The sequence below is a fragment of the Aptenodytes patagonicus genome, chromosome 3, assembly GCF_965638725.1.
Source record: "Aptenodytes patagonicus chromosome 3, bAptPat1.pri.cur, whole genome shotgun sequence".
NCBI lineage: Eukaryota > Metazoa > Chordata > Aves > Sphenisciformes > Spheniscidae > Aptenodytes > Aptenodytes patagonicus.
This window is the reverse complement of record NC_134951.1, coordinates 81730482-81746471: the sequence shown is the minus strand read 5'-3', so window position 1 is coordinate 81746471 and position 15990 is coordinate 81730482. Positions and strand designations below refer to the sequence as shown.

General features: G+C 40.6%; 2 protein-coding genes across 2 annotated transcripts in view; both read left to right on the top strand.

Annotated features, from left to right (window-relative positions):
* MPC1 (mitochondrial pyruvate carrier 1) overlaps positions 1-15990 on the top strand; it is a 546410-nt gene that overhangs the window by 469403 nt on the left and 61017 nt on the right. The gene's annotated exons all lie outside the window — the stretch shown is intronic.
* Positions 1-15990, top strand: part of RPS6KA2 (ribosomal protein S6 kinase A2) — a 176066-nt gene that overhangs the window by 136490 nt on the left and 23586 nt on the right. Inside the window, exons 12-14 of the mRNA XM_076333972.1 lie at positions 3948-4050; positions 9372-9502; positions 11253-11378. Of these exons, the coding sequence (XP_076190087.1) occupies positions 3948-4050; positions 9372-9502; positions 11253-11378 (360 nt within the window). The remainder of the gene's footprint in view (positions 1-3947; positions 4051-9371; positions 9503-11252; positions 11379-15990) is intronic.

Below are 15990 nucleotides of genomic sequence, written 5' to 3'. Positions count from 1 at the left end.
AAGATGATGAAAAATTAACTGCGTATAAATAACAAGAGACAGATGCATGTCGCAGCATTTTGTTACTAGTTTCCCTGGTGTATTACTTGAGTCCCAGCTGAGGAGGTGTTCAGATGAAGCTCATATCAGGGATCTGGCAACATACATTAAGAAAAGGTCATTGGGACCTGGGGGAAAATTAGTTATTTCAAAAAAAAGGTTTTTATTCCAAATCAGAAAGGAAGTTGATAAAAGCTCATAGTTTCTCAAACTGCTATAGAACTGTGTTCTAGTTAATTCGTAGGTACTAATTAATCTGAAGGTACTGATTATCAAAGTCTCAGAAGGATGTGAGGGGTTGATAAGTAGACAGAAGCATGGATATGTATTCAGGTGTGAATATCTAAATCAGTACTTTCACACCTTGGAGTTCATTGCCCTCATTCTGTGGATTATGCACTCCCTCTGCACAGCCTCTGGACCCGACAGCCGTGCATGATGCAGTGATTCCTGATACCTGTCGGTCACATTTTTCTGTGATAAGTCTATGCTGTGGCCAGTTTAAAAAAATGGGGGTGGGATGTGAGGGGTTATTCTTTACTGGGAAAGAGAGAGAAATTACATTCTCAATAAAACATTAAGGGCTAAGGGATACATTTCTTCTTTACGGATGTGGAAGCAATAGGGAAGAAAAAAAAAAATCTTCAGTTTCTTATACCCATGCAACATAACACACGTATAAAGATCTTAAGCACTCAACATGAAATTATAATACTCCAGTTAGCACTAACATACCCAAAGTCTCTTTTGAATGCCTAATAAGATGCCCCAAAATAATAATTTGGATATGAAAACTGGGATTTAAACTGGGACCCTGTTCACATTAAAATACGTGGTGGAACTCCCAGTGGCTTCTGCATACAGAGCCAGGATTACCATGACTTGGGATGTAAATAACTGTTTAAACTTTACCAGCAGTTACATGACAGCCTGGTAGAAATGGTCAAAGACAAGATTTGAAACTTAACTTGCTATGTCATTTGCCACTCTGGTTGGTTTCTGTTGGAAGAGATCAAGGTGATCCATCAGCCCCAAATAATTTTGGGACCACGGTAAGAGATAATAGGTTAATACATTTCACCTAAAATCAGAACTACTCTTGGAAAATCCAGAAGGATCTCAAATCCTCCAAGAGGTTTGTTCTCTGTGTGTATAGAAAACAACGGCTGTGATTCTTACTGTTTTCTTCGATCAGCTTGTGTCACATTGTGTTTTGCAGTCTACAGGATGCGGGTTTTCAAAGGAAGAAGCGTTCTGCCTGTAGCAAGTCTTCATGTTTAACTGTGTTGGGCTGCCCTGCGGTTTAGTTTGCTTCAGTGAATTGGCTTTGGTTGTAGTGGCTCACTCAGAGAACTGGAGCCAGTGTGGGATGGGAAAGTCCACAGATGACACTGCTCTGCTTGTTCTTGTTCCTCAAAGATTTCATTTAGTTACCTGATTCAAGAGCTTGGGAAAAAAAAATGTTTTAGGCAGTTTACATTTTGCTGTTGCTAGTTGTCTAGTCAGAAACACCAGAAATAATTTTTATCACAAGTGGAAAAGGAAATGGAAAAGGGAGTCATCCGGATTGCACTCAGAGGAGGTGCCTTTCACTCACACAAGCAACTTCTTTGTTTCCATCCCCTCCCAGCAAGCGAATTTGTGATTACACATCTTTAGGTGGCGTGTGACTCATGATGAGTCTTAAATCCCTCCCTAGTAGTGGAGGATGTGGGTTAGGGATTCAAAATACAAATGTAGCTCCAACAGCACTTAAGAAACTACAGATGGGGGGAGGAATTAAGAGGCCAGGGAGAATATGGTTATGATAATCAAAAGAGAGTGCAGTTCCCAAATGATGTACGACTCTAAAACGTGTTCCAATATTTGGACCTCACAGGATGAGGGGTGCATTTAATTCAAGGAGGAAGCATGTGCGTGTGACCATATTGCTTTCTGCAATAGAAGGACTGCAGTTATGACTTAAGACAAATAAAGGGAAGCTGGAAGCAAATAGCTTTCTCAAGGTGAAATCCTAGCAACACAAAAACCTTCAGTAGGTGCGGAGTTCTCTTTTAAAGTTCTGTGCAGACAGAAAAAGATGTATGCTCATTACTAGGTTGATACTTTTCAGTTGATGAGTGACACTTCCTGCTTAAGATTGCAATTGGCTTTTAATTATTTGGAAGACTGGCTTTCCATTGTGGCTCACAGCAATTATTCATCTCTTTTTCTCTCAGAAGATATGGAGCAGTTTTACGCAAGCAAGAACTTTTTATGGTGAAATGGCCATTAATTATTGGAGAGTCATTTCCAGCCTCACCATTCCACTTTTCCAAGGAATCATAATTCAACCACAAACATATGCTTTATGCTAATGCTAATACTATGCTACAGAATGTCCTGCCTGAAGAACCTTTATTTATCTATGCAAAATCAAATTCAAATTATGTTGATGTGTATATATATCTTAGGTTTGACCACATGCTTTATATTAGAGAAGTTAATTCACCACAAAACCCACAGTTAAAGAGAATCTTCCTGCGTGCAAAGAGCTGGACAAGCATGTATTAAACTCCATTAAATATTTTGAAAAAGTCAGCTCATTATAAAGTTGTTTTAAGAGCTAACCTGAAAATACATATTACAAACAGTCATAAAATTGAAGTCTCCAGCTCTTATCATGACTTGAAAGTTTGAATGAAACGTTATATTTATGCTCAGACATGTTAATTATTAGGCACTGTCTGTGGCAACTAATTCAGCCCTTTGAAACCTGAGAACAAAAGCATTGCTAGAAAGGGAATGCAGTCTAGGGACTGAAACGTGGGGCAGAGAGTCAAACTGGAGCTCTGTTCCCTGTGCCGCCATCAGCATGATGTTTGGTTTTGGCCAGTTCAAGCAGAGATGATGCAAAGATCGCTGAAATCAATAGGACTTTTTACATTAACCTCTGTAGGCTTTGGGTCAGATCCAGGCATGCTGCACCTCAGTTTGTTCACCTCCCAGAGTGCGTGTGCGTGTGTGTGTATGAATGCTTGCAAAGGAGCACAGTGAAGCAATTTCTGAAAGGTCGCTAAGTATGAGTAAAGAGGCCATGAAGTCCCTGGTAATAAAGGCAGTGTATTAGCATGCATTTATGGTGACTGTTACTTATGTGATCCCCTACGTGCCCCCTCACTCGCCAGCACAAACTCACACACCTAGCAGTGCTTACCTGTTATATACCTTCCTCTCTTCCTTATGTTTTCCCTTGGTTTTGCTCCTCTGCTCCAGCCACGTTTAGGCCTTCAACATGATTCCCCACCTATCCACAGTGCTTTCTTCCTAACGTCTTTTGATGGCAATTTCATCTAGTCCTCAGCTGTAAGCCCCTTCCCTTTTACCAGATATGCCAAAAGAACAAGTCTCTTGTTTAGGTTGTGAGCACCAGGCAGCCAGGCCTGTTGCTCAGCTCAGTCTGGCAGAGTGTCAAACATATTGCTAGTTCTTGACAAATAATAAATGCTAAAGCAGCCACCGCTTCCTAGCAGTTCTTTATGCTCATTGCCATTGCTGCGCTGCTGAAGTCGCCCGTGCGCAGTTTCCTGGTGTTACCATCCTGTTCCAGTCCTGCCCTGACCAGTGAATTTCCAGATGCCTCAGCTGGAATATTGTGCCAATCTACAGGCTAAATTTTTACCAGAAACATCTGTGTTTATATTCTGGATTCCAGTAACTAAAACATTCAGGGACCATCCAGGGCACAGGTTTTAAGCCAACCGGTTAAGCAGGAGCCGGAGCTATGGATGCATCATCCTTTTTTTGTCAGTCCTGCAAGGACAGCACAGAGCTGAGAGAGGACAACCTAAACAAAGTGGGGGAGCCTATCTGCAGATGCTGAAGGTGTACAGATTGTTGTTGATTGTGATCTGTTCTTCTCCTTGTAGAAACTATACAGGAAAGAAATCAAGCCGCCTTTCAAGCCCGCAGTGGGACGGCCAGAAGACACCTTTCATTTTGATCCAGAGTTCACATCTCGGACCCCCACAGGTTAGTAAGGTGGCACATAGGTAATGCATCTTTTCAGTGAGTAAATTCGTTCGTCCTTCCCCTCCCCATTCCAACAGGGTCTAAAAGTCTGATCACCTGTGGGATTACTGGGTTTTGCAGTATCCAGCAGGAAGCAAAGACTGTTTTGCAGTTCCAAGAAAAGAAGCTCGTAAGCATTTACCTGGAGTACTGCGTCCAACCTGGAGTACTGCGTCCAGCTCTGGAGCCCTCAGCATAAGAAAGACACGGACCTGTTGGAGCGGGTCCAGAAGAGGGTCACGAGAATGATCAGGGGGATGGAACACCTCTCCTGTGAAGAAAGGCCGGGAGAGTTGGGGTTGTTCAGCCTGGAGAAGAGAAGGCTTTGGGGAGACCTTATTGCAGCCTCTCAGTACTTAAAGGGGGCTTCTAAAAAAGATGGCGGCAGACTTTTTAGCAGGGCCTGTTGCGACAGGACAAGGGGGAATGGCTTTAAACTACAGGGGGGTAGTTTTAGACTCGATATAAGGAACAAATTTTTTACGCTGAGGGTGGTGAAGCACTGGAAGAGGTTGCCCAGAGAGGTGGTGGATGCCCCATCCCTGGAAACCTTCAAGGTCAGGTTGGCCGGGGCTCTGAGCAACCTGATCTAGTTGAAGATGTCCCTGCCCATGGCAGGGGGGTTGGACTAGATGACCTTCAGAGATCCCTTCCAACCCAAGCTATTCTATGATTCTATGATTTCACCAACTTCACATTAATTTGTCTTCAGAAAGGACAGATTTCACATTTTAAATAGGAAAAATAACTGTTGATTTGCTATTTTATTACTCTTACTGTTGCTTACATTAGCTGAATTTAACTATTTTAAATTACCTCAGCTTCAAAGAACTTTGCATCTCTGCAGGTTAGTATATAATTATGTATTCCATAGGTGTTTTCTTTAATTATGAAATCCCATAGACTATGGCTGTTGGAAGTTAATACATCGTTAACAGTAATGAAGAATCATCAAGTTCTCAGATCAGTGGAGTTATGCCAACAGGAAATTTGGCCCACAATATTTATAAAATCCCTGCAGTGAGAATGTTGTTCATATAATTTCTATTTCCTAACAGAAATATCACACTTTGTGCACTATGTATATGAAGGTGATTGTTGCACAAAAACCACCTTTCCACTCTCTTAGTTGAAAGCAAGAGTATCAGTAACCTTAGAGTTGTAATCCCAGTTATAATGTTGCCTCTTGCTAGACATGGATAAGCTACATTACATTTCTGCCTGTGATATTCCTGTGTGAAGAAGTACCTGTTTATACATCCTAAAATGTAAAAATTTAATTAGCTGCTGTTTGAAGACCACTTTGAAGATAGTAAGCACTGTAAATATCACATAGTATTGTTGTAATAACCAAGTATAAGGTCTCAAGCTTCAACCCTCAAATTGCCCCAGAACTGTTGCAGTGCGAGTAAAAGATCTGAGCTTTCATTACAAAAACGTCTGCGTTATAGCACGTGAATTAGAGCTGAGATTTCCTGTAGTTTTCATTCAGGCTCATCATGACCTTCAGCCTTTTTCTTAAAACTAGCCCAAACCTCTGTTCAAAGCCTGGTTCAAACCTCCTTTCATGGGCTATGAAATAGTGGTATCTACTCAAAATCTTTTATCAGTCTTGGTTCCTAGTTTTTTTGGTAAGGATGTGCCGACTTTCACAAGCTATCAAAATATTACACTCTGGTTATTTGGGTCCAACTGGAACATCCACCTGTCTCCAGTATATGTTAGTCATGTTCTGATATTCCTATCCCACTGCATGGAAACAAATGATCTTTGGATACCAGACATTTCACACCTTTGATTTTAGCTTTAATTCAGATTTCAGAGGAACTCACTTCTCTGGAATATTGGAGACTGCAAGTTAGTCTGATCTTGAGAGAAGTGCAGGCTGGGGCTGCCCTGGAAAGGCTCAGAGAAGCATTGAGAGTTTGGATTGCTTTGGAAGTTCACACTTCATTGGTTGTACTGGCATGAAAATCCTTGTACTTCATGCATGTGCTGATTGATGCCCAGGGTTATATTTTACACTCTAGATGTTACTACTGTTGCCTAATTCAATTTGATATCTCATGCAAGACACTGACTTGCAAGGTTTGTTTTGGGGTGGTGGCTGGGGTGAGGAGATGGCCTGCCTCAATTCTGCGTCATGCTATTATGAACAGTGGCCTGAGATTCAAACCCTGTCATTACAAAATAGGTGTAATCAGAAGTGTGAATCCCTTTACACTTCCAGAGTGGTAGAAAAGTCCTCACAAGAGAGCATCACAAGAATGTTTAATACTGGCTCATATTGCCAGTGGAATCAAACAAGAACCTCTTTTATTCTGTGTTTTTTGTCATGACATAGGCCCCATACAAACTTACCCTGTTACTGAGAACGTACCCAGACAGCAAGCACTGTAATAATTCCTGTTTTATGATGATAATGCAGTCATTGTGGTTTAATGAAGATGTCAGAAAGATATTACCAAGGAGGGGGCACAGATACATAGAGTCATTTTGCACTCTGTCTTTATGAATGAGTTCTCCTCCCTGGAAACAGGTTTATGTCAAAGTTTTGGATCCAGTAACTTGCCAGTCCAGTGATTTGCTGTATCTCAGAAAGCTTCTTTAGCCTGGAGGTTGAAACAGCTTTCTGTGGATTCCTAACCTCAGCTCTGAGTGCGCCAGAGGTGTGGTTTCTGACACTGACAGTTCATCTCTATGGGTGTGATCTCTCACATCACTTTTTCTCAGGGATTCGTCTGAGTTGGAGTCGCTTTTTCTGGCTGCTTGTTTCCTAAATCCACCCTGTGGACCCACATCTCATTTGTGCTGACTCAGCTCCTCACAAGGAGCAGGAGACTGAAGCAATCCAGATTATAAATGGTGGTTTGAACAAGGATCAGACTAAGATCATTCTGGTGGTCCAACTCAGATTTCAGTCCACAAATGTTTGTGCTGTTGTAAGTGATGGGGCAGCATGCTGTAACCAGCAGGGACATCTTAGGCTGGCTTTACTGCTGAGAAAAAATATGTAAAATTGCACCTGAAGTATCTAAATTTCCTCCTCTGCAAATAAGATAATAATATTTGCTAACCCCAGTGAAGCATACTGAAGTAAATTACTTAAGATTTATGAAGCCTTTTAAAATCCTGTAAAATTAGATGCTCTAGTGGGACAAAGCATTATGACTTTCACAGGGAGAAAGATAACCATTATACAAGATTGGTGTTTGCAAGTGGGTCTAATTCAGACATATGAAATGATTCTGGATTTATCAAGACTAGGAAAATGATTTAGGTTTCATAGCTATGATTTAACATGATTTAAACACAATTTTGCACTTAACACAGGTGTTTTAACATTTAATTCATACGATGGGCATATCAGTTAGTGGTGATGAATATTTAATATTGAACACCAAATAATCAGTAGTTCTTCTACAGTCTTTGATAAAGAGATTGGCAGTGAATTATGAAGGAACAGTTATTTTTAGACATGACCTAGCGCTTACGTTTTAGAGCCGGATCATGGCTTTTCTGAAGTTCAGGAGTGTTCAGATTTGAATTATTGTCATTCCTTTTTTAAAACAAACATCCTTTCCTCTTAATTAATCCCTCTTGGAAAATCACTGTTGTATATATGCCATTGTAAGAAGTACCCAGTGATGCAAGAGGTCTGGTGTGATTCATCCATGTATTTGCAAGGGGAGTGCCCACCAATACACTGAGATAAACAAACAGCCCATGTCATTTTACCAAAAGACAAGCTTCTCCACATACTTTGCAGTGAGGTCTGACTTGCTGTGGTTATTTCTGACTCCTGTCAAAGCTGAGGCAGCTTTGTAATGAGATATAGAATTAGCTTCAGTCTCAGTTTTGTTTATTTCCGAGCAGATAATTTGTTTTTACCATATTCTGGCTTCAGACCCTCTGTTCATTTGAGCAGTAGATTTATACAGGGAATGTCCACACAAGGAAATACATTCTCAAACATTTTCAGGACCTCAAGCAATATTCAGTCTTCCATGCCATTGCGCTACACACTAATGGATGATGCTGATGGTGTAGGCAGGTAAGTCAGATATAAGGTCCAGTGGGGATGTATTTTCTTCACTCTAGAGAAACTGGGTATTCACCCACTTCATACAAGGAGATAGCTTTCTAAAGGAAGTTTAGCTCTGGAATTGCCATGGTAAATCACGTGTTGCACTGGAGGAAATGTGAAGGGGAGGAGAGAAAAAAAACAAACCCAAAAAAAGAACAAATAAAAGGTGAGCAAATTTTAGTACTATAGGGTTTATAATACCCAGCCAGCTACCCAGCTACCAAGGAATGGCTTGCAATGCGACTCTTTCTTGTTTATGAAAATACCTGGGACAAAACATACACTGGGGAGAAAGATCTCTTTAAAGCTTTCCAGAATTTTAAGTGAAGTGCAAGTCTTCTCTTCTCGATTTGGCAGGCTGTTTCTCTCACTGAGCAGTGGCGTAGGTACCAGGAACTGCTCTCTAGTTATTTCATTCCAAAGGTAGAATAATTCAGGGCTCTTTGATCTCCAGCCATTCCTCCCCTGGATTTGCCATGTCAGGGGAAGGAGTGGGGAGAAAAAGTCCATGAAGGTTAGTTAAAACACTCTTAGTGATTTTGTTCACCTGAGGACAAGTCAACCAGCATCTTCCCTGGAGTAAGTCACAGCTCCTAGAGCTGCTCCAGAAAGATCCTTATGAGGCCACAAACCACCACTACTGGAGCATTGCACTTTTACAGTTGCTTCAGATCCTGTCTTCTCTACATTCTCCTGACCCACCCAACATACTACGTTACCCAGAAAGCACTTTAGCCTTTGTAATTTCTGTAGTCAAGGTGTGCTGCAAAGGACAGATATAGCAGCTTGCAGCTTTTTTCCGCTCCCTGGAGAACCTGTGCTAAGCCAAAGAGGTGCCTTGCCTTGAGCCATCTGTCTTTCTCCTAGCCTCGCCATCCTGTGCCTTCTCTCTCTGTGCAGACTCCTGGCACAGGCAGTGCTTTGCCTAAGAATGAACATGCACTGTGAAAAAAAACTGTATCCAAAGGAGAGATCCTTGCAACCAATACCTCTGCACTGTTCAGCTCCAGAGGAACGAGATGGAGAAGGCACACCAAAGCCTTGATATGGAGGTGGATTATATTCACATGTGTCTGCCAGTTTAGCAGGATCTGCTGTTGACTGGCAGGGGTGACATTGTCTGTTGCAGGTGCTGTGCTATTACTTTTTGATCTTTTGTACAGCTCATGAGGCCGTCTTCTTCCTTCTCCTGCAGATTCCCCAGGTGTTCCTCCAAGTGCCAATGCTCATCATCTTTTCAGAGGGTTCAGCTTCGTTGCCTCTAACTTGGTGCAGGAGCCTTCACAGCAAGATGTGCACAAAATCACCGTCCATCCAATTGTGCAGGTACTGATGCTGATGTTACGCTTCACATTTGACGGGCGGATACATATGTGCATAGTGTATTTAAACCGCCTCACCATTCTCACTGGTATTTCACAGCTACCCAGTGTAGGTAGGAGGTGTTTCCATGCAGCATGTGGAGGTGGAAAATGAGAATTTTTTCCCAAAGGCTTTTATCTTTAAGTTCACATTCTCCACAGCCTTTACAAAGGAAATAGGCTATCACAGCTGAAATGAAAGTACTTCTGAATGCCTGAAACACTATTCCAGTTGTGCATACAGGGCCGGTAATGAAGTGTTGTTTTTTCAGTGAATGCATGTCATTCTCGACAGTTTTGTCTTGGATTATATGATACAGTCTGTGTTGGCAAAGGGGCTTAGTGAACTGCTGCTGAAGGCTCCTACAGACACAGAGCCCAAGCTCCTGGGTGTAAGAGGCCACCGTGTTCCTGTTGCTATTGCACAAGAGCCTGGGTGTAGTCACATAACCCAGAGCGGCTTGACGGGGGAAGGACGCTTGCCAGACACTTGGTTCTTTGCTGCCATTCCCCTACAACATGCTCTCCAGTTATTGTAATTTAAACCAGAAATAAATTGCTACAAATGGCTCAATACATCAGAGGAACAGTGAATCGGGAGAAAGAACTGGGCTGCTCAAAGATGCCACCAGGAAAAAGTTCCTCTCCTACCCACAGCCAGAGGTATACATGCCTCAAGGAGAGAGCCCCTGCCTGTGGTTTGCATAGGTTTTCATAGTTTTCATCCCTATTTTAATAATTTACAGTGGAATATGTCATATTCTTAAAGATTCCCTTATGCAACAGTAAGTGAAATGTTACCCAAGCAATTACATCCCAGAAATTTTATATGTATTCCTGTGGTTTGCTTTGTAAAAATGTATTGAATGTTAATGTCTTGCATTGTCTTATAATGTCTTATAATTCAGAAGGTTCTGTGTGGACTTTGCTAGTGAGGTTACATTTTCAGACAGAGGATCCTAGAGGATTTTTAGAGCTGCTGGTCATTTCTTGAGTCCTGGGATGGAATTTGCAGCAAGGCCTCAAATTTGGGTTTCACCATCTAACTGGTCCACCTGCCCAGACATTTTCCAAAGGGCATATGAACTAATGATGCCATAGTTCATTCTATACCCTTCAATAAATAAAATTAGAAATTTTGAAGTATTTTCCTACTATTTTCACTAGTAATATATTTTCTTAAATTAGGTTGGCTTAAAATAGTAACTTTTCTCTCACGCAGAAATCATAATTAAACGTATCCTGGACAAGACCTCCAGTGGTCTGGAGGCACACCCCATATTGCGGGGTATCTGTTTTGAAGACTGTGAAGCTATTAGTAGTTTATAAGTTATCTGGCCCCTCAGTAATTAGAAATAAGTTTATATTGTCAAGATATGTGGGTTTGTCAGGGGATTTGGGCTCACAGTTTCCTGTGAATTTCTAATAGGATGTGATTGTCTGCATTCCATAAATAGTTTTGAAAATTGGCTTTTTTGCCATTACTTCTACATGGACAACTCCGTCTCACAGACTGGAAAAGGTAAAAAGGGAGGGGACACACTTGTTTAAGTAAAGAGCTTCAGATTTTTTTAACTGGACTTAGAAAAACTGCTAAGGACAAGAGAGCTCTGTGAAGGAGATGAGATCAAGCACTTCCTTTGTTAAGACGAGGCTAGTCCTTGCTTTTACATAGCCATGTCCTGATTACCTTGTTCTTTTGTCTTTCCCTATAGCAGTTACATGGGAACAACATTCACTTTACAGATGGATACGAGATCAAGGAGGACATAGGAATTGGCTCCTATTCAGTGTGCAAGAGATGTGTTCATAAAGCTACAGAAACGGAGTTCGCAGTGAAGGTAAGAAAGCCTTCTGGGAGGTGCCAGGAATGTGGTTGAGACTGCTCTGCCAGCCTGGGCAGCGGTGCGGTCAGGGGTTATTTTGTTGGCTTATTTCTTGTTGGCGGGTGTTGCTTGTTTTTTTTTTTTCTTTTGGAAGATGACAGGTTTCATGATAAGCCTTATATTATTTCTCACACCTTAATCTCACCAAGTAAAATTCCTGGATGGAAAAATCCTTTACAGTCTTGCATGGAAATCCTGTTAATCATTTCAGCCATGCTCCTTGCAAACTAGATAAGATTTTTAACGGATTCTACATTGAATCATCATAAATAAACAAAATAACATATAAAATTATTGGAAAGTTGAAATAGCATTTTACTCTTCTTTCTCAAGATATTTACTTCTGACATTTTTTATTGTAATTAGACAGATTTGTCAGTGAAAACCATGATGACCTTCAAAAACTCAGATTTCCTTTTGTCTCCTTGACATTCAACACCAACATGCTGCATAAAGGAGCAAAAGGCAATCTTCAGCAGAGGTTTAAAATATTAATTCAGTGGAATTTAGTTGGATATTAAAGACGAGTCAGTGAACTTCAGACTTGGTCAAGCAACGGTCACCGCAGCCGCAGAGGCCAGGAAGCTGCTAGGATGTAGGTATGAGGGAACCTTTTCTGATAGGGAAGAACTTCAGTAGAACTGCTTTGGAAGGTCATGCTCAGAGGACTAAGTCACAATCTCTGTTAAATGCTATTGAATAAACAGTATGCAGCTGTTACAGAGGGCAGAACAGACCAATGTATGTGGCAAGTGGTTGTGAGGTTACAGCTCAGAGGAAGAGTTCCAAACATTCAATTTTCTTTAAGAAAAAGGCGTAGCAATTAAAACACTCATATGATAGGAAAATATTTCATGTTTTTGTTCTTGTACCAAAAAGAGACAAGATTGGATTAAAAGAGGAATTAGTGTCCTGGTTTCAGCAATTAGTATAATGAATTTAAAAAGACACAGACAGTTAAGTCAGATCCTTTCATTCTGTATGATCTCATGAGAACAGATTGCTTAAATGAGCATAAGACAAAAAGTAGCTCCTTGAAATCAGCACACAGAGAAATGTGTTTACCAAACTTGCAGTAAACAAGGGATTTTAGCCAATTGCTGCTCTACTTTTCTTATTTTAAAATTTTACAAAAGGTATGTAAAATTAGCTTATAAATGAGATTGTGTGTTTGCTATTAAATGAGATGATGAGAGCTTAAAGAAGTGATCCAAACTGCAGTCCATGAGATAAATAAGCTGCAGGTAGTTGATAGGATAATATTAAACCTTTTATTCAGTCTTATTTTCCATTACAAGACTGATGATAATGCAGTATCCGTGAAAGTCCATGAAAGTTTTGGTGTCTCCCCATGGTGGCCACAAAAATCTGGAAACCACTAGTAAGTGACAATCTGTTGATGTCACTGTTCAAATAACAGTTGATTTTTCTAGGCTACACCGTAATTAGGAGCGTGGACCTACCAGCAGGTCCGTGGGCTTGCTCATGAACATGCTAGGATTTTAATTTCTAATGAATGGAAAAATTAGTTTTTTCCAGTGTCCAGGTCATTTGTCAACAGATGGCATTATGTTATAATAGGTATGGATTCTGTGTAATTGAATTACATCTGTGATGAACAAAATGTATGTTAAAGCAATAACTTTAATACTTTATTTATATCAAGTATTGCTGACAGTTTTATCAGTGTAATACAGCCAGCGTGAAACCAAAATAGAAAGACCTCGGTCCTCCAAGATGTCTGAGTGCCTGAATCCAAGAGGGTCCAGCACCTACTCAGCAGCTGGGGGTTTGGAGTACCTCAGAGGATCCAGAGCAAACTCAACATGTGGAGACACTCAAAACTCCAGAAGAGTTTAATGCTTTGATTGATAGCTTTATGCTCTTTCCCATTTTTATTAATATTTCCTCTTTTTATTCCTTTCTTCCTCCACTTCTTACGGCTCTTTCCTTGTCATGCCAATATGTCTTGATTTTGACTACCAGTTTAGGCAACATACGCAGCATCTCAGTTTCTGACACAGTGTGAGTCAAATGTGTAGCAAAGATTTGGGGTTGGAGATGGTTGGTGGGTTTCTGTTTGTACTGTCTTTCCAGCACATTGAGTGCTGCCTCTTTGATGATTATTCCTACCAATATATTCATTTTACTTTCAATTTTATTTTTATTTCATATTAAGATTATATCATTTTGTTATCAAAGTAGCTCACTTTCATAAAGATTGCACAATGCCACCCATTTCAAGTAATTAGATAGCACAGGAGCTGCAACTGATATTATCATAATTATATATCAGTCCCTTTTGACATGCATCCTTTAACTCTCTCTATAAAAATCACTGTAATTAGACTCTTTTGATTTCTTTCAGTAAGTATAATTTTCTCAGTGCTCCCTAATACATAACATTCACAGGAAAAAATATCGGCAGCGATAGTTTGTATGATAGGCAGCAGCCCCATTTGCCTGGCACCACCTCATTAAAAGCTCCCTCTTCAAGATGAACTGCCAACACACTTAGAGGGCATCATCCCGTCTCCCCAGGGGAAGCTGGTGATAGTGAAGGAGTTAAGGAAATGATGTGGTGGCACCACCACGGGAAGACACGCATCATGTCACTGGGTAAATAATCCCTCCATGGAGACTGCCATTCACCAGGCCTTATTTACTATTGCTGTGTAGCGCCATACTGAGACAGCAGAGTACCGAGCCAGAGTAACTTGAGTCACAGCTACAGAGGGAAAATCCACTCAGAAAAACAAAACCTTTCCTGCCCCAGAAGCAGAATATATTTATTAAAATGCAAAACATTTCATCCCTTTTTCTTTTGCTGGCCATCTGCAACTAATTGGGGGCCATCTTATAGAGATAATTAGATGTCTAGCAGTGCAAAGAAGTTCTTTGTTGGTGTTGTAAAAGCACTTGAACGGATCTGGAATTTCACTCATTTCAGAGTTCAGTGAGACTAGGCACGTCTCTCACTGAGGTGCTTTTGGAAGTCCCCCTAGACACCTCTCTTCACCTGTAGGCATCTAACTGCCTTTGTAAATCCAATCACTGGAACTGCAGAAGAAGAGGATTTTCTTGCAACCTATTCCCTCTTCTTCCATGTCATCTGTAAAAATGAAATGCTAATAATAAACTCTAAATCTATTTTAGACATGCCCTCAGGCTCCTAAGTGAAATATTTAAGAATTCAGATTTATATCTCCACTTCTGAGAGCATTTCAATACCATGCAACAGAAAACCTTGTAGAAAGCCAGATTTCCTGCAAATTGAGTCTACCCTGAAATTAGTAGCCACCTGCCTGGGTCAGTGCAGGTAGATGTTGGTTTAGCAAGTCTTTGTATCGTGTTCTACTGCATGTACATACTCTGAGGTACTTTTAAAATTTTACTTAGACTTTCTTTCCATCTCATTCCCGAGTGAAAAAAAGTATAAAGTTATGAAATACAAGTAAGTATATTGTTCATTCTTCTGAATGCTTTATAAGACTCTGGTAGAAAGAAGAAAGATGGGAAAAAAAAGAGTGTTTCTCCTCTGACGGACCTCTAATGTGTTTCAGATTCTTCTGCTAGAATATTGATCATTCTGACTACAGCAGGCATAATGATTTTTAATAGCAAGGGAACTGGCATTGTCGATCACAGTTACAAGCTTCACATGGGTATAAATGTAAGTGAGGTCAGAAGCAAAGGAAAATCAGATCAAACTATTTCAGTCACATCAGCATCTAGACAAAATAAGTCAATTAAGTAAAAGAATGATGCTAGAGCAGATGAGAGGCATTTTTGTGGATGGAAGAAAGTCTGCAATGGAAGCCTGAACAGATTAAGAGCTCTCGTGTGGAAAACAAAGGAAATGCTACAGTTCAGAGTTCGTGATGAATCAGGTTTTTCAAAACCTGCCAGAGATTTGATGCAATTAGCGTATTCCAAAAGTTTTTCTTTACTTAAAAGCATTGCGCTGGTTTCAAGTTTGGATCCCTATTTGTAGTGAAGCTTTCAAGCTGGATTTTCAGATGTGCTTCTTACTGAGGCCAGATTAAGTAAGTTTGCAAAGGTCTGATTGCATCCCTCTTTTTCTAAAGATTTCTCTATTTAGATTGACTCCTTACCCCCAGGAGAGATTACTGGTGGATAACAACCAAGTAGAAACTGCTGCTGCTATGGCCTATTCTACCCCCAATACAGTAACTGCCCCAAACGTTGCAGAGGTGGGTGGCATAGGTGCCAGCTTCAACAGCTTGATGCCAACTGTTTTCTTCCCCAGGTCAAAAGAATATCTAACTGGTTAAGTCTTACGGATTTTTAGTCCTTCCATGCTGTTAGAGCTAGGGTGAACAACTGGGTAAAAGGATAGGGTATACATTTCTCCCTCCCTTGAAGAAGAAAAACATACAGTAGAGATAGTCCCAAATGACAAGTCCAATTTTGCAGATGCCAATATTACAGTGGAATTTGGATCTCGAAACACATGTGAATTTCATGACTTCTTCCTATCTCTGTAATGTACTAACCAACTATTTGGCTCCAAATGTTCCACAGCTGTGAGCAAAGGCAAATTTTG